General features: G+C 42.9%; 1 protein-coding gene across 42 annotated transcripts in view; it reads right to left on the reverse strand.

Moving 5' to 3' along the window:
* LOC115194257 (receptor-type tyrosine-protein phosphatase delta) overlaps positions 1-24,235 on the reverse strand; it is a 393,126-nt gene that overhangs the window by 63,034 nt on the left and 305,857 nt on the right. For 17 of the 42 annotated variants that reach the window (XM_029753793.1, XM_029753796.1, XM_029753788.1 and 14 more), the window contains 14 exons: positions 22,751-22,762; positions 19,798-20,067; positions 18,119-18,700; positions 17,382-17,527; positions 17,120-17,264; positions 15,031-15,336; positions 13,975-14,168; positions 12,609-12,635; positions 11,697-11,814; positions 10,260-10,847; positions 9,691-9,791; positions 9,231-9,487; positions 8,043-8,136; positions 1,026-1,235 (listed from right to left, as the gene is read on the reverse strand). In XM_029753793.1, the coding sequence (XP_029609653.1) occupies positions 1,026-1,235; positions 8,043-8,136; positions 9,231-9,487; positions 9,691-9,791; positions 10,260-10,847; positions 11,697-11,814; positions 12,609-12,635; positions 13,975-14,168; positions 15,031-15,336; positions 17,120-17,264; positions 17,382-17,527; positions 18,119-18,700; positions 19,798-20,067; positions 22,751-22,762 (3,050 nt within the window). The remainder of the gene's footprint in view (positions 1-1,025; positions 1,236-8,042; positions 8,137-9,230; positions 9,488-9,690; positions 9,792-10,259; positions 10,848-11,696; positions 11,815-12,608; positions 12,636-13,974; positions 14,169-15,030; positions 15,337-17,119; positions 17,265-17,381; positions 17,528-18,118; positions 18,701-19,797; positions 20,068-22,750; positions 22,763-24,235) is intronic. The other 25 variants (XM_029753823.1, XM_029753821.1, XM_029753822.1 and 22 more) reach the window with 7 other exon arrangements.

Below are 24,235 nucleotides of genomic sequence, written 5' to 3' on the forward strand. Positions count from 1 at the left end.
CTGCACTCTCTCACATATCTATCAACTCTCACAGCTGAGCTCCAATCAATAGACCTCAGCCCTTCTGTGAGGCCACCGCAAGTTCAAAAGTGTCCAAGTTTCAACTTTTCCTCTTCAAGTACATGTATATTCGGTCAGTCTGACTTTCACAAAGACATCAGGACAACCTGTATGTGCCGAGTAGGCTAAGATTTGCCCATTCAAAGTTATTGTGACAATGCAAATGTACAAATTCAACTATCCAAAAGATATGGGCACGTTCGTAATATCCGTAACATCTCTCATTTGTGATTGAGTACATTTACGCCGTTCTAAGCAGAACGAGATAAACACTGGGGGCTTTGGGGCAAAGAAAAAGCTAATCAGTGCTGTGGTGGGCAAATTAAAGATTTCCCCCCATTTTGTCCGCTCGCCCACCTGCCATTATCATCCTCCTAGATCTCAGTCAAGACTGGCGAAGTCCAAGACAGACTCCCTTAAAACCTCCCAGGTCTTCAAATCCATCATTCTGACGCATTTAGCCAGCTAATCATGCCCCTTTCTCCTTTGATCCACACTCTCCTTCTCGTCACACACACACACACACACACACACACACACCATAGCTGCAGTGGAGGAGATAATGGCGTTCACACGTAGGTGTGCAATTAAAGAGGAGTCCCGTTATCAAGGTATTCCTGCGATTGGCAGGAGCCTCTGGGGGATTTCCCCTATACAGTAGCAGGCTCTGTTCTTGCCCTTTTTCAGGGACCAGGGTTCAAACGGACTTGACGTAACACATCCAGCCAAGGGACGTGCCCCCTGCCAAGACGCAATTGATTTGGGTCTTTGACGTTTAATATGCAACTTTAAACATGAGGGAAAAAGATTCCTGGAAAAGGAAATTGACAGAGGGCCGACTGATGCGCCTGTCTGAACTAATTCCTTTATGGAGTGGGGTGTCTAAGAGAAGAGAAGGAAACAAAGGATGAGATAGAGAGAGAGAGGTTTTCTAAGAAAAAAAGCATAAAAAGGCATATACTTACATTTTCAGAGATCTCGAGGACAGCAAGCACAAAGAAGATGTACTCTTGGCCGTTGGCGAGCTGCTTGTTTTCAAAGTCCCCATAGATCTTGGTGTCTCCCAGAGTGAAGTCAGTAGGAAGGTCTTTGAAGTAGGCAGCGATGTAGGCTTTGGGCTCAGCTTGCCTCCGGAAGCGAAGGCCTCGGCTTGTTCGGTTAATCTCTTTGAGCAGCTAAAAGTGAAAAGAGTTGAGCCGATGTAGCTAGACAGTCGATAAAAATGTTGTTTTGCAGTCACACACATGGACACAAACACACACACACACACACACACACACACACACACACACACACACACACACACACACACACACACACACACACACACACACACAACTACAAATCTGTGTTACATCCCTTCTGATTACAAAAGCTCAAACTACTGATTGCAACGGAAGAGGAAATATTACCATTTGGATTTCATTTGTTTTACGCTGCAAGGATTTCAAGATGTGTGGATTTTCCTAAATGAGTTTCTATAATAACCGTGAATACTGTCAAACATTTCAAAAGGATTTCAAGTCAAAAAAAAAAAAATATATTTTTTTTTGAAAGGGGACAATGTTTTGAAGTTCCAGTGGCATGAAATAGAATAGGAAGAGATGCCCTGCTCTGCTGTGTGTGTGTGTGTGTGTGTGTGTGTGTGTGTGTGTGTGTGTGTATGTGTGTGTGTGTGTGTATGTATAATGCATAATCTTTAGAAGGAATGAGAGGCAAATATGTGGTAAACTGACTGAATACTTGTCGATAGGTAGAGATGGACTTCATTCTCTTAATATTGTTTTGATATATTCCCATCAGACACCAGCAACCTTTTAGAACCATCATGACCACATGATGGCTTGTAGTCATTGGAATGTACTTAATAAAACAGTATATTAGCAAATGCCCTATGGCATGCTACACAATATAGGTGAGGCTACTAATTGAAAGTGCTGAGCGCACCAAACGTAGTGTAAGTACCAAGCCCCTAAAGGTATCAATTACATTTACATTACATTTACATTTACGTCATTTAGCAGACGCTCTTATCCAGAGCGACTTACAGTAGTGAATGCATACATTTCATACAATTTCATACATTTTTTTTTTTTTCTGTGCTGGCCCCCCATGGGAATCAAACCCACCACCCTGGTGTTGCAAACACCATGCTCTACCAACTGAGCTACAACAATGCAATGGTGTTCTGTTTCTTGCTGAGCATGGGTAATTAAATACACACACACACACACAGACACACACACACACACACACACACACACACACACACACACACACACACACACACACACACACACACACACACACACACACACACACACACACACACACACACACACACACACACACACACACACAGAATACCCTTGGCTCTATTTCCTACATCCAAGAAAGTGAGTCCCTGAGCAAGTGCAGTGTGTCATAACAGAAAAATTCTGCCTCAGAGCATTTGCACTAGGCTAGCACCCGTCACAAATTACATTGTAACACTGCACTAATAGAGATACCAGATATTATTTACCCACTAGCAACACCAGGCAACTTGATCAGAATGTGAATCAGATCATATTCGTACAATGGGAGTGTGATTGCTTCCGCAAAAAAACAAAGCCAAATTTGTCTCGCTCTTATGGGAAAGTGTAATGTTATGCAGGTCTACGCTCAAGTGCTATTGCTATAGGCTACATAACTAGGTCTAAGTATACCTATGTGGTTTTGGGTGCAATAACGCCAACCAAAAATGATTCAGTGTATGTAATGGTGTGAGACATCTTACTGGTTTCATGTCTGCTTGATTTACACTGAACAAAAATATCAACGCAACATGCAACAATTTCAGTTCATATAAGGAAATCAGTCAATTGAAATACATTCATTAGGCCATAATCTATGGATTTCACATGACTGGGAATACAGATATGCATCTGTTGGTCACATATACCTTAAAAAAATGGTAGGGGCGTAGATCAGATAACCAGTCAGTATCCTGTGTGACCGTTATTCGCCTGATGCAGCGCGACACATCTCCTTCGCATAGTGTTGATAAGGCTGTTGATTGTGGCCTGTGGAATGTTGTCCCACTCCTCTTCAATGGCTGTGCAAAGTTGCTGTCAATCCAGAGCATCCCAAACATGCTCAATGGGTGACATGTCGGGTGAGTATGCAGGCCATGGAAGAACTGGGACATTTTCAGCTTTCAGGAATTGTGTACAGATCTTTGCAACATGGGGCTGTGTTAAAACATGAAGTGATGCCGGAGGATGAATGGCACGATAATGGGCCTCAGGATCTTGTAATGGTATTTCTGTGTATTAAAATTGCCATCAATAAAATGCAGTTGTGTTCGTTGTTGGTAGTTTATGCCTGCCCATACCATAACCACACCCTCACCTTGGGGCACTCTGAAACACAACGCCATACATGTGATCTGCGGTTGTCAGTCCGGTTGGACATACTGCCAAATTCTCAAAAATGACGTTGAAATGACGTGAAAAATGACGTTGAAATGAACATTCAATTCTCTGGCAACAGCTCTGGTGTACATTCCTGCAGTCAGCATGCCTATTGCATGATCCCTCAAAACTTGAGACATCTATGGCATTGTGTTGTGTGACAAAATGTCACATTTTAGAGCAGCCTTTAATTGTCCCCAGCACAAGGTGGACCTGTGTAATGATCCTGCCGTTTAATCAGCTTCTTGATATGTCACACCTGTCAGGTGGCTGGATTATCTTGGCAAAGGAGAAATGCTCACTAACAGGGATGTAAACAAATCTGTGCACAAAATTTGATAGAAATAAGCTTTTTTTTGTGTGTATGGAACATTTCTGGGATCTTTTATTTCAGCTCATGAAACATGGGACCAACACTTTACATGTTGCATTTATATTTTTGTTCAGTGTATGTGGTTTAAGCCTACCCAAAAGTACACGTCGTATCAACGTGAGCCAACTTCATATCTCTCTCTCTGGAGTGCGTGTGTGCCTATCAAGTTTCTGCAATGGCTTTGGCTCGGGGGGCGGTGTCACTACTCAATAATGTCTTCAATCATATCCCTTGTCAACACGGCTAAAACAAGCCGCCCTTGGGAAAATTTGTGAAAAGGTGAGAGCCCAATACTGACAAACAAATCATTTCTGATGGGAGGGGGCGACTTTCTGGTAATCGGTCAAGGCGTGAGACAGATGAGACTCAGTGAAACAACATGGTTCTTCTCAAGAGATAAAGTGTATGCTCATATTGTTTTTTTGTTTGCTCTATTTACTGCATTAGGAATAAATCATCCCCATAAGTACCTACCCACAATGACAAGTAAAGTATTAAATAGATATTAATCTATCCCTAAACCGAACTACTTACATCAAAAGTCTAGTGACGCAAAAAGGGCTAAAACCTGTTCATACTTGGGTTGGGATAAATAATGGAACGAGAGGGACTGGAGACCTGGAGATTGGAGATTTTATGGGTGGGGGGTGGCACTGATCTTAACTTTTTCTGTACATAATGTTTCCACCATTGTTTCCTATGACCCAAAAGAGCTTCTGGACATCAGAACAGCCATCACTAACCTCCATTTGGACGCAGACTTTTACTTCAATCAGACGGAGACGAAAGACATAATGATTATCGCGTACCAGGCCCAAATCCCTGACACTCGAAGAAGGAGGAGACAGCGTTGTGTGGGATACCTGACGAGACTCACTGGATACCTCCCTGAAGAAAAAACTGGAAGAGGTTCATTCGAGACTGTACTATCAACGTGATCTGAAGAACTGGTAATATCCTAAGTTTCTATGTGTCGCGGCTGAACAAGGACATGGTAAATGGGTCTCTCTTTGTTAACAACTGGTGCACGATCTCTAATGTTAAGGAAGTCTAAAGGTTCTGCTCGCCTGAGAACACCTCATGATAAACTGTAGACCAGATTATTTATAGAGAGAGTTTATCTATATTTTTCAAAGCTACCTATTTACCACCACAAACCAATGCTGGCACTAAGACCACACTTTAAAAGCTGCATAGGGCCATAAGCAAACAAGAAAATGCTCACTCAGAGGCGGCGCTCCTAGTGGCCAGTGACTTTAATGCAGGAAAATTGAAATCCGTTTTACCCTAATTTCTACCAGCGTGCAACTAGAGTAAAAAAAACTCTATATCACCTTTACTCCACACACAGAGATGCATACAAAGCTCTCCCTCACCCTTCATTCAGCAAATCTGACCATAACGCTATCCTCCTGATTCCTGCTTACAAGCAAATAATTTAACAGGAAGTACTAGTGACACGCTCAATACGTAAGTCTTCCAATGAAACGGATGTTAAGCTACAGGACTGTTTCGCTAGCACAGACTGGAATATGTTCCGGGATTGAGGAGTTTACCACATTAGTAACCGGCATCATTAATAAGTGCATCTATGACGTGGTCCCCACAGTGACTGTACGTACATATCCCAACCAGAAGCCACGGATTACAGGCAACATATGCACTGAGCTAAAGGCTAGAGCTGCTTTCAAGTTGCAGGACTCTAATCCTGACACTTATAAGAAATTCTGCTATGCCCTCTGATTAACCATCAAACAGGCAAAGCGACAATACAGGACCAAAATCGAATCCTACTACACCAGCTCTGACGGTCGTTGGATGTGGTAGGGCTAGCAGACTATCACGGATTACAAAGGGAAACTCAGCCATGAGGTGTCCAGTGACGCGAGCCTACCAGATGAGCTAAATACCTTCTATAGGCACTTCAAGGCTAGCAACACTGAACTATGCATGAGGGCACCAGCTGTTGTGTTCATGCTCTCCATAGCCGATGTGAGTAAGACCTTTAAACAGGTTAATATTCACAAGGCCGCAGGGCCAGATGGATTACCAAGACACATACTCAGAGCATGCGCTCACCAGCTGGCAAGTGTCTTCACTGATATGTTCAGACTCTCCCTGACCCATAGTCCCTGTGCCCAAAAACGCCAAGGTAACCTATCTAAATGACTATCACCCGTAGAACTCACATATGTAGCCATGACATTCTTTGAAAGGCTGGTCATGGCTCATATCAACACCATCATCCCAGACACCCTGGAATCCACTCCAATTCACATACCGCCCCAACACTGTCCTTTCTCAGGTGGGAAAGGGCTGTGTGGAGTACAATAGAGATTGCGTCATCTGTGGATCTGCTGTGGCAGTATGACAAATAACATTTGATTTTATTTGATCAATTGCAGACACTGGATTTCTGAATCATGCTTTTGGAAGTGCATTGTACTGTACAGCAGCATGTCCTGGATAGAGGGAGTTCAAACACACTTCTGGAAGCTCTATCTGGAGACTTACTTACTGCAATTGATTGAATGCCATCCTCAGTATCTTATGACTGTTAGGAATGTTTCACATGCGTTAGGTAGGTGAGGTTGTGGTGTGCTGAAGGCCATTAACATAGCTCTACAGTGAAATAAGCCAATAAACACTAACCAGAAGAGCAATGGACAGAGGCATGCTTAGCCGAAGTGATCATAAATGTCCAAGTGAGATTCAGACAGCTAGCAGGGCCATAGGTAGCAAGCTGGCAGAAGATGGAGGGAGGTCTGTTTTTAGCCACCTCGTGCGTTTCCGTCTGTAGATTAGTGGGGTTCCGTGTGGTAGGGGGGACTAGTCCAATTGGCAAAATAGTTATAGTTATAGTGGCCCAAGAAAATTGTCCGATAGACCTATTAAGATAGCAGCCGATAAGACAGCTAACGATTAGCGGGCCGCAGATGAGCGTTCAGGTTCTGTCGCAACGGAGGGGCCAGTTGGATAACTCCCTCGGGCAGATAACGTCGGTAGTCCAGTCGTGAAGGCCCGATGGGGCTCCGCATCGGCAGTAAAACAGGTCCGGATAGGTGATTGTAGCCCAGGAGTGGCTGATGGAACTCTTCAGCTGGCTAGCTCCGGAACAATTGATGTTAGCTCCGGGACCGACGTTAGCCAATAGTCACTCGGGTAGCAGCTAGCTAGCTGCAAGATCCAGGTGTAAATGTCCAGAGCCTGCGGTAGAAATCCGGGGATATGGAGAGAAAAATAGGTCCGGTATGCTCTGGTCTGAGTCGCGCTGTACAAAACTGGCGATAGCTTTTCGAGCTAAGGGATAGCTGATGACCGCCAACCGTGGCTAGCTGAACTCCAACGTTAGCCAGTGAACAGGCCAGCCTTTGGCTAACCTCTGGCTAGCTTCTGTTGTGGATTTCAGATTTGAGGTAAATAATACTTTATTTTTTTTAAATTGGTGAGGTGGGTTGCAGGAGAGTGTTTTGAGGTTGAGTTTTAGAAAAAAATATAGAAAAAGATATGCGAAGAAAAGATGTAAATATATATATACACGGGACACGACAAGAGGAGGACAACGAATGTCTGACTGCTATGCCATCTTGGAAAGAGATAGATCGATATATGTGAATGACGCATCACAATGAACACACACATTTCACAGTTTGAATGCTAAATCATTACGTCAGCTTATCCCCAAATGTACCTAAGGATACACAGAGCACAAAAGCTTCAGATATACCTAGACTGGCTAAATATTAAAGTTGTCAAGTACTTTGTGCATAACCAGTGTGCTACCTTTCCCTTGAATAAGAACACAGAGGCCTGATGCAGCTCTTCAGGTAATTACCGTTGAGAGGGAGAGGGGGTGGGAAGGGGGAGTTGAGTTGCAGTGCACTTGATGACTACTCCATGTTCTACCTATTTCCCATTTGAATAATTATCTCTGTAGCTATTTGCATCAATCAACGAGCCCCGTCCCCAGGTTTCCCCACCCCCATCCTTTCGTATCTGCAGAGTTAGAGTCGAGTTCTTCCCACCACCTTTTTTTTTAGTAAGACTTGGGTTAAAGTCGATTCCATTGCAATTCAGTAAATATTGAGATTCCACAACAGGAATTGAATGTTAATGTTTAATAAGGACTTTTTGGACCATTTTGTGGTACCTACCTCTTCTAGATTCATCTCATCTGGACTGTCCCAGGGTTTGAGATACTTTCCTGTGCGCTGTTTCTTCAGAGGCACCACCACTATGTAGTATCCCCTGGAAATGGGAGGAAAAGAAAGAAAACAACAGAATGACAAGGTATTTCAAGCTCTTCAAGGTCAAAGGCCATTGTCAGTTCACTCCATAAGATGTTTACAATACACCATTGTATTGTAAACAAAACAAACCAAGATCAAAGCTTTGAGCTTCATACACAAAAATGTCTAGCGTCCCTGAGGAGCCTTATCCTGTAGGTGTAACAGGGTAGGAGGCGTGGAGGACAAGAGACAAAGATGACAAATGATCGTACCATTAGCTAGTTACGCTAGCCCGTTATCATCAGAGAAGTCGGCGCACTGTTAGCCCCGCGGGCTAATTAGTACCCCTCCGCGAGAGTGAGAAGAGGAGCTGGAATTAGAGGGATTTTCAACCCTCCATTGGGGCGACAAGGGAGATAAAGGCCTCTACCAGAGTTTTTTCAGGGCTTCTCCAGGCTGGGCACGGTGCTAGCTAGCGTTAGCCAGGAAGGCAGTGTGGCAGGCTGATGGGAAGCAAATTAGCTTAAGCACTGGCATAGGGGATAGTAGGCTCGAGTGCGTCCAGCAAGATCAAAACCCTAGATTGGTTTGAAGTGCCAGTCTACAATCAGATCTGCGCATTGGCCTTTTGACAACCCAGAGCTTAGTTGGAAAGGCTGGAAGAGACATTACAAGGCTTAATACTGGGAAGTGGGTTAAATTGGATGGGAGAATTCATTGTGTCATCTTCTCTCTGATGAACAGAGAACAATAAGAACAGGCTTGATACAATGCAATTAATGTAATATACAGGGTACACTAAAGAAAGTGATGACCTCTTCAGTGCTGATGTTCTGACCTTTCAAACAGTATAAAAAATAAAGTGTTACAAAATCTGGCAGTGTCAAATCTTGCCCCTTTCACTTATTGAGAGGACAAATAAGCTTTAATGGTATCCTGCTGATATAATTGAACCCAAAGACGAGCTCAAGGTAAATAGATGGATTAAGGCAGCCACCGAGGCGAATGAATTAAGTAAATTCAAATTAGGCTAAATAGCCAGCTCTATAAATACAAGTCTGCAATTATCCATTAGCATTAGCGTTAGCATTAGTTTTAATCCCCGCCACTCACCTGACTTTCTCTGAAGTCTGGACAGAGGGCAGCTCCACAGAGACCATGCCATCCAAGTTGGTCTTGCCGATCAGGTAGGGCTTGGTGCGCAGGATGTCCGGGGCGGTCATGGTGGAGACACGGTGCTGGAGACCGCCGGCGCTGTTGCCCCGGTTGGTCAGCAGGAAGGAGTACTGCGTCCCGGCCTGCAGACCCGTGATAAGCTTCTGAGTGAGCTTGCCGTCCACCTCCACGCTCTGGCCTTTGTCATAGAGGATCTGGATTTGGAATGGTAGGAAAGCGTGTGTGAATGTTGAGGAGATTCACTAATCCAACATATGAGGTCTGTTTAGTCAGGGAAATGTCCGGACTTGTTCAGATATTTATGTGACTACTATATTTTTGGCTCATGTCACTTGATATTTTCTGGATCCTCGAACATTGTTTATTAAAATATGGAAGATAATCAAAAAGCTCTTACTGTGAAGGGCTGAGCTGCGTTATAGTTGTCTGGGATCTCCCAGGTAAGGAGCACGGATGTCTTCATGGCAGCTTTCACATGAAAGTTTTTTGCAAACACTGCTAAAAGAAAGGGGGAGCAGATGATTTAGACACGAAACAAACATAACCCTCCTTAAAGGATTCCAGAGCCATAAACCTCTTACCTGAACATGTTTCTCTTTACAAGCAGTCTGAAACCGGCACAAGTGTGGTCTTAGCAGGGCTACAGTGCTCCCATCTTACCTTTGCTTTCTTTTATCTTACCTTTTTATTAACAGCAGCTCTTTATAATCTACAGACTCACCTTTGGCTTAGCTGACAACACATGGGACACATATACTTACTCCACCTGTTCATGATATCTTTCTTTCTTATGGGGTGGGAGGGCTATGTATACATACAGCAGATTTTTTGACCAATCATGAGATCAGTAATCCCATTCTGTTTGTTCTTCTGCCACTAAAGCTTGACGAGGTGGTTGCTGTTGATGGTGGTTGTGGACTGAAGTTGGATTGGGGGGCGGGAAGGGGAATTGGGGTGGGGTCCTACCTTGATCCAAGGGCTGTGTCCTGAACTGGACACTGGGACTATAGGGGCCGGAGCCCTTGCTGGTGAAGGCACACATTTTGATATCGTAAGTGGTGTCAGCCTTGAGGCCGTCCAGGGTGACAGTGGACTCTGGGGCGGTGATGAAGAGTTCCGAGGGACTCCGAGGGCTGTTGATGTCCTTGTACTGCAGGGCGTACTTCACGATAATGCCGTTGCGCTCCGCCAGTAACAGGGGATTCCAATTCACCTGAATGGTGGTGGTGGTGCCGCCCTCAGCCACAATGCTTTGTGGGAAGCCGCTAGGCACATCTTCAGGAGTGTTGATCTCTTTGACTGTCTCCTCGCCAAAGCCCACCTTGTTGCGGGCGGACAAGCGGAAGGTGTATGATGCCCCCTTGTGGATCTCTTTGGTGGTGTAGTGGTTCTCGCGCTCAGGGAACTCGATGATGGTCAGAGGGTCGACATCTTTGCGGCCAAAGCGAAGGCGGTAGCCCTGCAGGGGGCCGTGGGTTAACGTCGGAGGGTGCCACTGGAGGAGGGCAGTGCCCATGTTGGTAGGGCTGACCATGAGTCGTGGTTTTTCAGGTACTAAGAGACAAAATAACAAATTCAATACAAATACCATGCAAAGAACCCATTCAAACTTCCATAGCATTTTAAAAGCAATATCCAATGACAGACATTATGACAATTTTGAGAGGATGATGACAACCCAAAAATACCCCCAGCCATAATCCCTGACATAGCAGAATCTGATCTCCTTTCCAACTCATAACAGTGTTAAGGGTTACCATTGGCGGATATTGTTACGTGTAAAGTGTTAAGCCACCAAGAGAGCAGTATATAGCTAACACCCTGTTTGCATAAATGCTAATGCTGTTTGCTTTGATACCTACCAATATGGCCTCCCTTTTAAGCATTTACTGAGTAAAGGCTCCCACCCTCTCCCCAACACACACACACACTAGCCGTCTGTATCTGTACGCCAGGCAGGTGCGGCATGAAAGGCTTTTCAGACGGATTAGACGACAGCGCAATTATGTCTCACACACACAGCAAAGTATTTCTGAATTGCCATTTGGATTCTGTCATGCTGCTCTCTCAAAAGAAACCAATGAGAGCTGAACAGACCATCGGGCTGCCTTCAATTTGGAAGTATTTTTCTTCCCCCATTTCCCCACCTCATTTTTTCATTAGTTCCTTAACCCCTGTGAGCATTCCAATGTCAAAATGGGGGGTGAGCGGAATTACAATTGTTGTTATAATTGAGGTGGCAATTAGCCACATTCACACTTTAATAGCCGTGGGCGGAAAAGGTTTGCTTAGCATCATTTTTTTGGGCTTCCTTTCACTGGGTGCAATTTCACAGCTTTCTACAGGACAAATGCATTTTTTGATGATCACAGGGTACATTAACAGCGGTGACAGGTCCCTTACCTGCGCCAGTGGTGGTGATCAGCTTGGGCTTGCTGCGAGCGCCGTCTCCCTTTGTCGTGTAGGCTGCCATGGCAACCGAGTACGTGCTCTCAGCCTGCAGCTCTGTGATGACCATTTCCTGTAGAAGAATAGCGATTTGTATTTGTTTTACTCTTGCTTGAGATTTTACTGCAATTTGGGCATTAGGTGGGTGTTTAGGGATGTTGTGTAATATTAGGATCATTCATCATACAAAGGACCAAACTAATGTACATTTTTGTACATGAATTTATGCTGTAACTTATTGATTCAGAGGACATACATTATCTCACAGATATTATCTCACTAATTAGCAAATAACTGACAATGAACATGGTTGGTAAAAACCAGTCCTGTTTATTATATAGTTTTTAAAACTATAGCCTAGTTGCCACACCATCCTTCGCTCCATGCATACGATCTGGACTGGTGGACCATAAGCCTAAAGTTGCATTAGTCGTATGTACAGGGTACACATGGTATACATTGTCCAAAGAAATGCTTACTTGCACCCCATGCATTGAAAAGGAGAGGGTGTAAGTAGTGCAGTACACATGGTAACTTATCATCTTGTGAATTGTGATGTGCTCAGCTTTGCAATAAACTAGGTTCCCCAATCAAAAAGCTTGTTTATTGTAATCAACAATGCTAAGAAACTGTGCATAGCCTCGTAATATTGAATATGGATATCTGTTAGTCATGCCATTCCATTTCAATTTACAAGTACAAAACAAGTAGTGTATGTTTTGTCTTTTTGTCTTAGCGGGATTCAGAAGAGTCAGGAGGTGATGTGAGGTTCATAACAATCAAAACCAAGGGGAGGTCATGAACAGAGGAGACAGAGCATGCAGGGGAACGGGATTAACACTGTATCAGGCCTCTGTATCTACTCACATGTTCAGTTGAATCATCATATTCCCACTGATTACGATTTGAGATGAGTGGAAACAAGAAAACAAAACAAAGGCTAAGTACAGAGTTGTTGAGTAGTTGCCACAGACAAGACACATACTGTATATTATACTGACTGATGATTTTACCCTTAAGAGATGTCATTCACTGAGCACCAATAAGTTCTTGACTATGTCAGTTCCATTGAATTTACAGATGTGTGATCCATTGGATCTAAATTCAGGCCTCAAAGCTCCTGTGATTGTCTCAACCAGATATTGAGAGTAACATAGGAGGCACATACTGTGTAGGTCTATTCATAGACATGTGTAGACAATGTGTATTGTATCATAGATATACTCAATGGGTTTCAAAAGGTCCTGAGAACAACTATACTGAACAAAAATATAAACGCAACATGAAAAGTGTTGGTCCCATGTTTCATGAGCTGAAATAAAATATCTCAGAAATGTTCCATACGCACAAAAAGCTTATTTCACAAAATGTTTGTGCACAAATTTGTTTACATCCCTGTTAGTGAGCATTTCTCATTTGCCAAGGTAATCCATCCACCTAACAGGTGTGGCATGTCAAGAAGCTGATTAAACAGCATGATCATTACACAGGTGCACCTTGTGCTGGGGACAATGTAAGGCCACTCTAAATGTGCAGTTTTGTCACACAACACAATACCACAGATGTCTCAAGTTTTGAGGGAGTGTGCAATTGGCATGCTGACTGCAGGAATGTCCACAGAGCTGTTGCCAGTGAATTCAATGTTCGCTCCTCTACCATAAACTGTCTCCAACATCGTTTTAGAGAATTTGGCAGTATGTCCAACTGGCCTCACAACCGCAGACCACGTGTTACCATGCCAGCCTAGGACCTCCACATCTGGCTTCTTCACCTACGGGATCGTCTGAGACCTGCCACCCAAAAAGCTGATGAAACTGAGGAGTATTTCTGTCTATAATAAAGCCCCTTTCGAGTGGAAAAACTCTGATTGGCTGGGCCTGGCTCCCCAGTGGGTGGGCCTGGATCCCAAATGCATGGGCATATGCCCTCCTAGGCCCACCCATGGCTGTGCTCCTGCCCAGTCATGTGATATCCATAGATTAGTGCCTAATGAATTTATTTCAGTTGACGGATTTCCTTATATGAACTGTAACTCAGTAAAATTGTTGAAATTGTTGCATGTTTCGTTAATATTTTTGTTCAGTATTATTTGTGTCATAAGGTTTAACCATATCATAAAAATTTTACCCTGGCAGGTGTGACTCTTATGCTCTGCTATCCTTGTGTCAACTAACGTCTCAAGGTGAGAGGATGTGCGAGTTTGGGGAGGGAGGCGGAGGAGGAGGCTGCTTACCTGCGCATCCTCGATCAAGATGTCCTTGATGCCTGGCTGTCCCATGGGTTCCCCATTAACCATCCTGACGTAGTGCACCTGGTACCCTCGAATCTGCCCGTGCTGCTTGGTGGGCATCGGCGAGCGCCAGATCACTTTAATTGATGTGGAGTTGACAGCCTCCACCTCGACTTTACGAGGTGGGCCGCTGGGAACTGGAGGAACACCATGGGATAAAAGAAAGAAGGTCAAGATTATAGAGGACCCCTTCTCCCCGTTTTAATTCCTGGCCAACTCCAAAGAGCAAAATGCTGAGGTGAAAAAATTTAGAAAAGGGGAGCGAGCATACTGCAACAAGCACTGTATGACATCAATATTTCAACAACGGCACGGGAAAAGAAAAACAAACCCAAAAACAGGTCTGACAACTGACCTAATCTGGAAACATCAAAAAAATGGAAGTAGTGGATTAAAAACATGGAATAAAAATGTGTTTGTCAAAATAGAAAAGAGCCAAAGGGAATGCTTCAAAAGTTTAAAGCACCCTGCAAGAATTTTGGCTATGAAGCGTGAAGAAAAAATGAAATTGAAATTGAAAAAAATATTGTTGTTTTAGGCCATTAAAAATATACCTTCCAAATTGTGTCCTTCCACTATCCATAACTTGCCATTCAGTCAAGTTTATAAAAAAGTTAAAACTAAAAGTTTTTTTCTCATAAAAAAGTTTTTTAAATGACAGTTTGGGACTGGAAGTCAAAAGGCCTGAAGTGCTTCCGTGCAGGAGAAAAATTCCATACCATATGTTGAAATTGAGTAAAAGCATAAAAGGATAAACGCAGAAAAATACTGACAAAAAGTTCATTGAGATTTACAAAAAAGTCAGTCGCAGTCTGTTTAGTAAAAAAACGAAAGTTGCATGAGAGTTAGGAGTCAGCTTTGTTAGAAGCAGGAGGAAGAAGCAGGGAGGGACGCTAGGTCAGAAGGACTGTAGATGCTGTTAGACAGTATCTAAAGGGGGTTAGAGGTTAGAGGGTGGACTGGATTTGCAACAGGGGCAGCGGTTTCAGAAAAACATACCATCCTCCTCGGTGCGAATGAGTTGTGGTAAACTTTCAGGTCCTTCACCGACATCTGTGTGAGCAGTCACTGTCACACGGTATTCGGTCCATTTTTCCATGTTTCCCAAGAGGTACTGGGAGATTTCGGGAGGGATGTTGGATATTTGTCGGATGGTGGTGTCCTCCCCTTCAGTGGCGGCGTATTGGATGGCATACTTCGTTATGATCCCATTCTGTAACTCCGTAGGGGGCGGCCGCCAACTTACCAGGATATAGGTGGAGCTGGGGCTAGAGCACTTCACATCCTGAGGTGGGGCTGAGGGCTCTGATTGGAGGAGTGGATTTGAGGACGAGCAGGGTTTTGTTTGATTGGATCAACCATTTCAGTTGGGGTTTTATTTTATTTTGTTTGTTTCGAGGGGTTTCACAGGTAGGTTGAAGTTTTTTTGGGTTGGGATGATGGTGGTGGAAACGAACAAACAATAAAAAAAGGGAAAGGGAAAATAAATATGACACAAAGTGAGGACGAACCACAAGGACTCAAACAATGTATGCAAAGAAATGGTATCAAAGGTCAATGAGGTTTCCCAAATTAACATGAGACAAAAGGCAAAGACAAAAGACTAACACTTTTTAAAACAAGGTGAACTCAATAAATAAAATCACACACACTGACAATGTATGGATGGGGTTGTCATGAGATAATAGAACACCTTCAAAATAGGTAACCTACCTTTGTAAATAATACCTTAAATATTATTTCCTAAAAGCTGTTATCAGTCTAGGGCTTCATATCTTGGACTTATAAGCATGACTAAAACCCACATTTAATATAAACGTATCCAATTACTGCTCAGTAAAAGTTCACTGGATCAACATAAAATCCAAATAAAATCAAACAAATATCAAACATTGGGCAAGCAGTTACCACGAATCCAAAAACATAAAGGTTGATGCTTCAACTCTAGCAAAGTGTAAAAAGTTGTATTTGTCACCAACCTTTCCGAAGCCTGTTGGTTTGTGGTAAAAGCCTGACTGTACAGCAGAGAACTTCCCAAGGAGATATGAATGACTTTTCAAAGTCTCAATGCAGACATTCTTGGTACCTCCCATCGAGTTTGGACTTTTGAACTTAATACCTACCTGTTCTCTGCTTTTTTTGTCTTACACAGACCTCGGGTTTATTTTAAATATCTGTATGTTTTTCTAATAAATACACTATGTTTTTGTCCTTAGCTTTCAATTTGGTGCCTTGACAAATTGGTCAATGCTTTAGCAATTTCAATAAACCTGAGGGATTATTGTGTGGTAAAATAAGGTAATTCTCTATCGTCAGTGATACTACTTGCTTTTGAGCTTTCTACAGTATTTGTTGTCTATCCAATTTTGTATTTTATTCTTTTGTTAAGGGGTTGGCATCCCCAATGATTAATTATACTGAGAAAGGGAAACTCCACTGACCTCCAGATAAAAGGTGCAGAATTGTATTTCCATAGAAAGCTCAGTCTCAATATGCAAATATTCTGACGTGGCTGACACGCAAAGTCAAGAGACAAGGCTTTTAATAGTGGGATAACATGCCCTTCCCCTAATCAAAACTGTCAGACAGTCAGACAAAGAGAAAATTGAAATCGAAATGAATAATTCACATATCTATTATTGGCCTTAGTTGGGATGTTTTGCACATCAAAGGTGTTGAAGAGGAGTAGCTTCTGTAAAAAGTGTGACCTTGTCTGTTGACTTCACAGGAGAGCCCTGGTGAACACTGTCCATGCAGCCATTTGAAAGTGAATAGGTGCATGGTGAGGTTCCAAACACCCCGTTTCAGCTCCAATCGCTGCAGAACTTGTCAATTTTCAAAGTCACCCACCTCTTTCGATTATATACATTTTTTATTAAGAATCATCCACCTCTTTGAATGACATTTACTTTGTATCATGTCATCAACATGTTTTTGGCAAAAGGTTGTGGAATTAGCATTTGCAATTCTAAATTGCAAAGGTAGACGTGTTTGAAAATTGATTTTATTAAAAAAGATTATCTCCAAGGTGTTTCCACATCCAGTGGTAAACTGTCTGGCCAGAGCTTAGATATGGAAGAGGACCTACGTGTTTGAGGGGTTTCTGCAGAGATCTCGTTGGTGTAGGCTCCGATACCATGCTTACTGCGCGCGGCTAGCTGGAAAGTATAAGTAGTGAAGGGTTTCAAGTCCTTCAGCAGGTATGTGGTGGTTGGCTCAAAGCTGATTCGTTTCTGTTGAGATAATGGTATGTCATCAGATCAGAACATTAAGAAAAAGGTATACCACTGGGTGTAAGATACATTGGGCCAGTATAGCTAGCCATATTTTGAATTTGAGAAACCAGATACCTCCTCCTTGTCGTCCCCCTTCTTGTACAGAAGTTCATATCCCATGATTTGATTGTCTTGTCCGGTCTGTGCAGGGGCTATCCACGATAGTAGTATACTTGTTTCGGATTTGGCTTCCCCTTTGAAGTCGGTCGGTTGAGAGGGGACTGGGAAAGCAATACAAATACACATTTGGTCCACTAAACCAATGACACTCATTGTCACTTCCATCGTACCTCTGCTAAAACATATTTGACGAGTGCTGCTGCTGGTACTACTGTGGCTTCTTTTACTAATAATAACATTAGTAGTAACATGTTATTAATACATGATTACTATTACCTGTTATTGCTACTATTGCTTTATATATTTGAATGAAGTAAACAAGGCCCCAATCTTGTTTATTAAACTGTGATTTTTGTCATTCAGAATGGCAAATTAAAAAGGAAATTGCTTGGCACTCAAGAGCCAAAAGAGATTTCAAGTGTTTACAGCTGTGGTCAAAGATGAGGAGACTTTTATCTGACTAATAGGACAGAGTGAGTGAAGTGTTTTCCCAGAAAGACACTTAGCTGTCGAATTAGCCTCTCCATTGCAGAGTTGGTTGATGTGCTTGTTTACTCATAACTCAAACATTGCAGAGCTTCAGCTCCTACAATAATGTATCGACTAGCTCACATACAGTTAATGTTATTGTCCATGTAAAGGCTTTGGTCCAAACAAAATCACACATAAAGCCGGCTACACACAGATCTTACCCCCCGTCTTGGCAATGATCTGGAGATCTGCAGACAGAGGTCCATCGCCCACCGACGTGTAGGCCAGGACCTTAATGTAATAGGTCTTGTTAGGGATGAGGCCTTGAATGGTGAGGAAGTTTGACCCACGCACTATCTGCTTCTCCCACAAGTTGACGTGCTGGGCAGAGTCCATGGTGTAGTACACACGGTAGCCCATAATCTGCCCATTGGCCTCCTCTGGTTCATCCCAGTGGATGATGGCTGTGGTGGCACTGAGCATACGACCCCTGACCTGCCTGGGCGCCGTGCTAGGTGCCTGCTCGGCCGTCTTGGCTTCGATGCCATCGCTGGGCGGCCCACGCCCGATGTTGTTCACCGCCACCACTCGGAACTCGTAGTCCGAGTAAGGACTGAGGCCGCCCACGCTGTATCGAGTGGTGGCCACACCGTCGATCTCCTTGTATGTGTCCTCTGAGATCTTGGACTTGTGCTGGATGATGTAGTAGGAGACAGGCTCAGGGTTGCCTGAGTCCCACGTCAGCGTGATGCTGGTGGCCGTGCGCTCCGTCACCAAGGGAATGCCGGGCGGCTTGGGCAATGCTGGAATAACAAACAAATACGATATGATTTAAAATATGCATGCTCAATATACATGGTTAATCTACAAATGACTATAATGTACAAATAACAGTTGTGGGCCAAACACTAGGCCCAATTCCCGTGGAATAACACCGCAATGTATTTGTTATAAAGAAGAGAATATTGGTGACTTATTGGTGACTTATCCAAGGAGAACGGGATATCCTCACTTGAAACACATAATAACTAACAATAGGCAGAAGCATTGAACATTTCATATGAATTCCTCAGGCATTATCACATTTCCATGAACAGGCTGGCTGTGCCACGATCACAATAATAGCATTCCTACCCTTCATACTGTAGATTTATTTTCAGACTGTATATTCTAAAAGGTCATATTTGCTTTAACCTTGCCTTACTTATTAGTATGCCACCGCAGCGCATTATAACCATATTTGAACTATTGTAAAACCGTACAACAAAAGACATGCTTTTCTCTGCTGTTACACCGGTGGCATGAATTGAAAGATATGAGAGCGATGGATTCTCGTTATATGCCACCTCAAATGTAGAATCTGGAATCTCTCTCTCTAGTATGCAGCAGAGGAGATATGATTACACTCCGATAAGAACCCTGCCTTCTGAGAAGACCAAACAATACCCACTGTGCACACATACACGCACGCACGCACGCGCGCCTGCGCGCGCACACACACACACACACACACACACACACACACACACACACACACACACACACACACACACACACACACACACACACACACAGGGTTCTTTGGCTGTCATCAGGTAGAACCCTTTTGGGTTCCATGTAGAACCCTCTGTGGAAGGGTTATACATGGAACCCCAAACAGTTCTATCTGTAACCAACATGGGTTCTTCAAAAGGTTATCTTATGGGGACAGCCAAAGACACACTTCTTTTGGGGGGGGATAGAGCTTTGGTGTTTAACTCCCCTGGTTGAAAGATAACCCTTCCACTGATTCTCAATCTAGCATCTAATGCACTGAGGCTGGTGTCAACACATCCCAGGCTTTAGGAACCCTCCTTCTGAGACCAACAAAACATGACAGGAAGAAGTAAACGGGCGCTACCTTTCACCGTGATCTGCGCCACCGCCTCAATAACCCCGAGAGTAGACATGGCTACGCAGGTATAGTTGTTAGACTGACGGACGTCAGTGAGCTCCAAAACGTTTCGCCCTATGGGCATGTCGTCCTCGGGAGTCAGGTCTTCGGCTCCCAGCATCCATTTGACGTAGGGCATGGGGGAGCCCACCGCCACACAGGTGATGTTGACGCTGCCTCCAGGCATGATCTCATTGTCCGTAGGCGGGATGGAGAACCGCGGGGGCACCCGTCGCACTACAGAAGACAGAGGGTAGGGGTAACAAGTCATACAAGCTGCACAAGGCCAAGGTTTCCCATCAACGGCCGAGAAAAAAAGAGACTCATAAGTTATATACATGGATAACAAATATATTTACAACTTGCCAGAAATGTTACTTTTAGATCTAATTTAACATATTTAGACATGGATATTTTATTCTGAGATGGTTGGATGGAGAGTAAAACACACAGTTTTACACACTACTCGGTCCAGGCCTAGCAGGGCTCAATGATGGGACTAGCTATGGACTAACAATCACAAACACCATGCATGAATTATACCATTCATACAGATATAAAGAGAACGGCACAGAGGAACTGGAGGGTCGACAGCATGCCAGAGTGAAGTGATCAAGAGAACAACTTCAATGCTGCGTTCTTCCAGTTGATGTGGCGTAAATGTGCCGCATCACATTGTCACATCACACATACTGATGCTCCGTGGTGGAGACACATCCAACTATGGTACAAGTACATGGAATATGGTGCAACTCTGCTTCTCAGATCAAAAAAGTGGATACACGTTCCAAAATAACCACGTTCGAAGTAGAAACTAAAACCAAATCAAAATTTGAAACAAATCCAAAAACAAGTTGATTGAAATTAAATGATGCAGCACTATGCACATGAAAGATACAAGGCCGGGTCCTGTCATGGGGGCTTGGGCTCTCTGTCATGCACACAAGCACATAGCTGGCTTGGAAAGGCAACCATGGTTGGGAATGGGAAGGCGAGAGGAGGATTGAGAGGGAAAATAAATAGTAACACAGACATACAAAAAAACAGATATCAAACATGGGGAGGGTGCCTAGGGTTAGGCTGGCAGCTTTGGGTTTCTGGGAAATAAACACGACTGGCTATTATTAAGCTAGAGTTGCCAGGGCAGGACGAATGCACAGCGTCACTGGACAGATATGGGGAAGTGCTCCAGTGTGACAGGACAGGACAGGGAGAGGCAAAGGAGTCATCTTAACACAAATCACAATGTTTTCTGAGGTTTGACTTAGGTAGTTAACCACGCATGATTCAAACACACCATACAAGGTAAGAGGATTTAAGGGACAGGGACTGGAGCAGGGGTAGAAGAATACAGGAACTGGGTTTGGATTTGAATACATTTCTAGGGAGGAATGACATTAAAGGACTGAAGTCAGTGTTACTGCTTATAGTACTCAGAATGAATAAAGGTCCCAGTAGACCAATCTCCTTGGATACTCAGAGACGTAATGGTGGGAGTATTTGGGGAATGTTGTTTGCTCTTCCATGCGCCTTGGAAAGATTAATCACTCTGGTGCTTTGGCGGTGAACTTCGGTGATACTAATAAAGAGTGAAACACTCCCATCTTCCCAATCACTTTTAATTAAAATTAAACAAGCTTCTCTCTCGAATATGGGGCACAAAGATGAGCCTTGACTAATGTAATGGCAAGAACCATTGGATTTTCTCGCTGTATATGGCCATTAATATACATTAATATAATGTAAAACTGAGCGTTAGCTAAAATAGCATTTTTTTGCTAATAGCATTGTTGGCTAATAGCATTGTTGGCTAATAGCATTGTTTGCTAACGCTACAAGCCTGAATCTACATGTAGCATCAGCAAACATGTTCAACCGCTATCACATTTCATACAGCACATTATGCTAAGCAGATTGTTCCTCTCCAGAGAGAAGGAATTTCAGAGAACTCCTTGCATTATTAAATACAACTTTTAACTCGCTTAATATTTAATTAATATCCAATTGGATCACAATCCACCAAGACATAATGTTATCATACTCATTTCAATATCATTACATTTGTCAAGTCTTGTGTCTATTGCTCCAAATACATTATGCTTTCATCTCACAAGGCTATGCTACCTTAACAGCTGAGCGCTAGACCTCGCTACTGACTATAACAAAGGAGAATTTAGCTCATGGATTTAAATATATATATTTCTCTGACACTATGACGAAGTGCAATAGAGGGAACATTTTCATCCAGTCTTAGTTAGTCAAATGGCTGCTCAGTGGGAATTCTTTGCTCATTTTCATGTGCCTAGGCAGGCCACAGAGTGTGGCAGCGCTTCATTCCAGGAGCCTGCAGTGATAGAGGACACCCTTCCTGCTCCGGTGCTGCGGCTCAAGTTGGCGCTGTGCTTTTTTGTGCCGCCTGCCGTTGTCACGGCATTGACCTGAGTTACCAAGCAGGAACACTAACAAGCTAAGGACACCGAGGGGCAGGGGCAAAGGGTAGGGCTGAGAACAGAGGTGGGGGGGGGGGGGGGGTCTGTAGCTTGAGCATAAACAGGTCACCATGCAAATACTCCCGAAGATGCAAATCTTATTCCACACCCTCCCACCACACTAAAGCTGCACTATCCTTTCCATTACATGCACCACTTTTTGGACAGTCAAGCATCGTAGCCAAGACGAAGGGAATTCTTCATGGAAAAAATGTACTGAGCAACTAAGCAGAAACAATAATAATACAAGGCTATAAATAATAATGAACCAAGGAGAGAACAAAACGAGAGAGAAAAATGGCACGCAAGTGCAACTACTGTACATTCACTTCATTTGTATTCTTGAGATAAAAAAAAAAGTACGGTTGCAATAAATGAGTTTCTTTAGTTTCAGTTTTATAAGGCGGTATAAAAGTAAAAAAAACACCAACCTTCTCGCAGCTCTGAGGGATGTAGGGGGTTTGATGCAGAACACAATGAAATGAGGAAAGGAGAAGAAAACAAGGGAAACACAGAGAGAGTAAAAAGGCCATGTTCAAGGCATTCAAAATGCTACTTTGAAGGACCTCCTGTCACATAGGGAGTCCGCTGCATCGCCCTCATACCCTGGTTTAGAGGCAGACGTCTTAACTAGCACCACTTCAACATGTTAAGCATTTTGAGGGTTGAAATAATTTGCTATGTTTAGCATATAATACAATCCTATCCCAGTCATGTGGTTGGCTTGTATCGAGTGCTAAGGATTAACATATATGTGCTATGTGTAGGTTGGGTTTTACATACAAATGTTCTGCATGTTGAAAATGTGAGAGATGCAAAAAGTCATAATATGATATCCAGAAAGATATCGCTGTTCAATTTGGTCAATATCCACTTTCAGTTTGTTCCACCCAATCAAATATCTGTTGACTCATCATTATTCAGTATTCTAAGTACTGTCATTGACTGTGTTTTAAATGAATGATCTGTGATGATACTGCAAACCACCAGACTCAAACAGAATTAGAGATCATAGTTTTTAAAGAAAAATAGCTACAGCTGGCAATTAAAATATTCATGAAAACTATTTTATTTAAAATAATAATAATATCCAATGGTGTTCAAAGATTGATATAAAAATGTAACAATGGCCTTAAATCTTATCAGTAAACACACAATAATATTTATTACAATGGACTTAAACTATGTAATGTGACTTTCACATCGAAAGCCGAACCTCAAGACAGTTCATGATAATTGGAACAAAGATTTGTGATAGCTCAAGAAGGTTCTATGAAGGCCACAATTCAGTGTTTCCTTTCAAGGAATTATCACTTATAAGAAAATCCGCAAATCAATTTATGTGCTGATGCTATCAACATTAACTTAAACATTAAAATTGTTGCAAAAAAAAAAGGTGATTTTCAACACGTAGTTAAAATTCATTATTTAGAAAATCTTCATTTATCTGATAACTACATACAATCACTATTAAATATAATCTCAGCACTTTTAAAACTGTATTGACAAAAAGAAAAGAAACAAAGATCAGAGAGGATCTGCTACAATGAACAGAGGGGATTGGTGGAGGGATTGTCCACCCGTTTCCCCTCAAGGTACATTTGGGAGTAAAAGGCAATTAGTAGGTAAAACACACCAAGCAGTCAAGTCATTGGAGTTAGACAGGAAAATTAACAGAAAAACAGAAAACAGAACACACAGGTTCAAATCAGTGCAGGTAGGTCAAATAGAACAAAAGAGCCATACTTACAAGTACCTCACTGGACATGGACATTTGGACTGGATCACTAACTCCAATACCCAGAATTACCCAGTTTTGAACACCCATCTCACCAGTTGTACCATAATATACCATACCAAATACCACTTTAATGTTTTCTTCTATGTATTTTTTCTTATCAGAATTTGGGTAACCT

Source organism: Salmo trutta, chromosome 5 (assembly GCF_901001165.1).
Source record: "Salmo trutta chromosome 5, fSalTru1.1, whole genome shotgun sequence".
In the NCBI taxonomy this organism is placed as follows: domain Eukaryota; kingdom Metazoa; phylum Chordata; class Actinopteri; order Salmoniformes; family Salmonidae; genus Salmo; species Salmo trutta.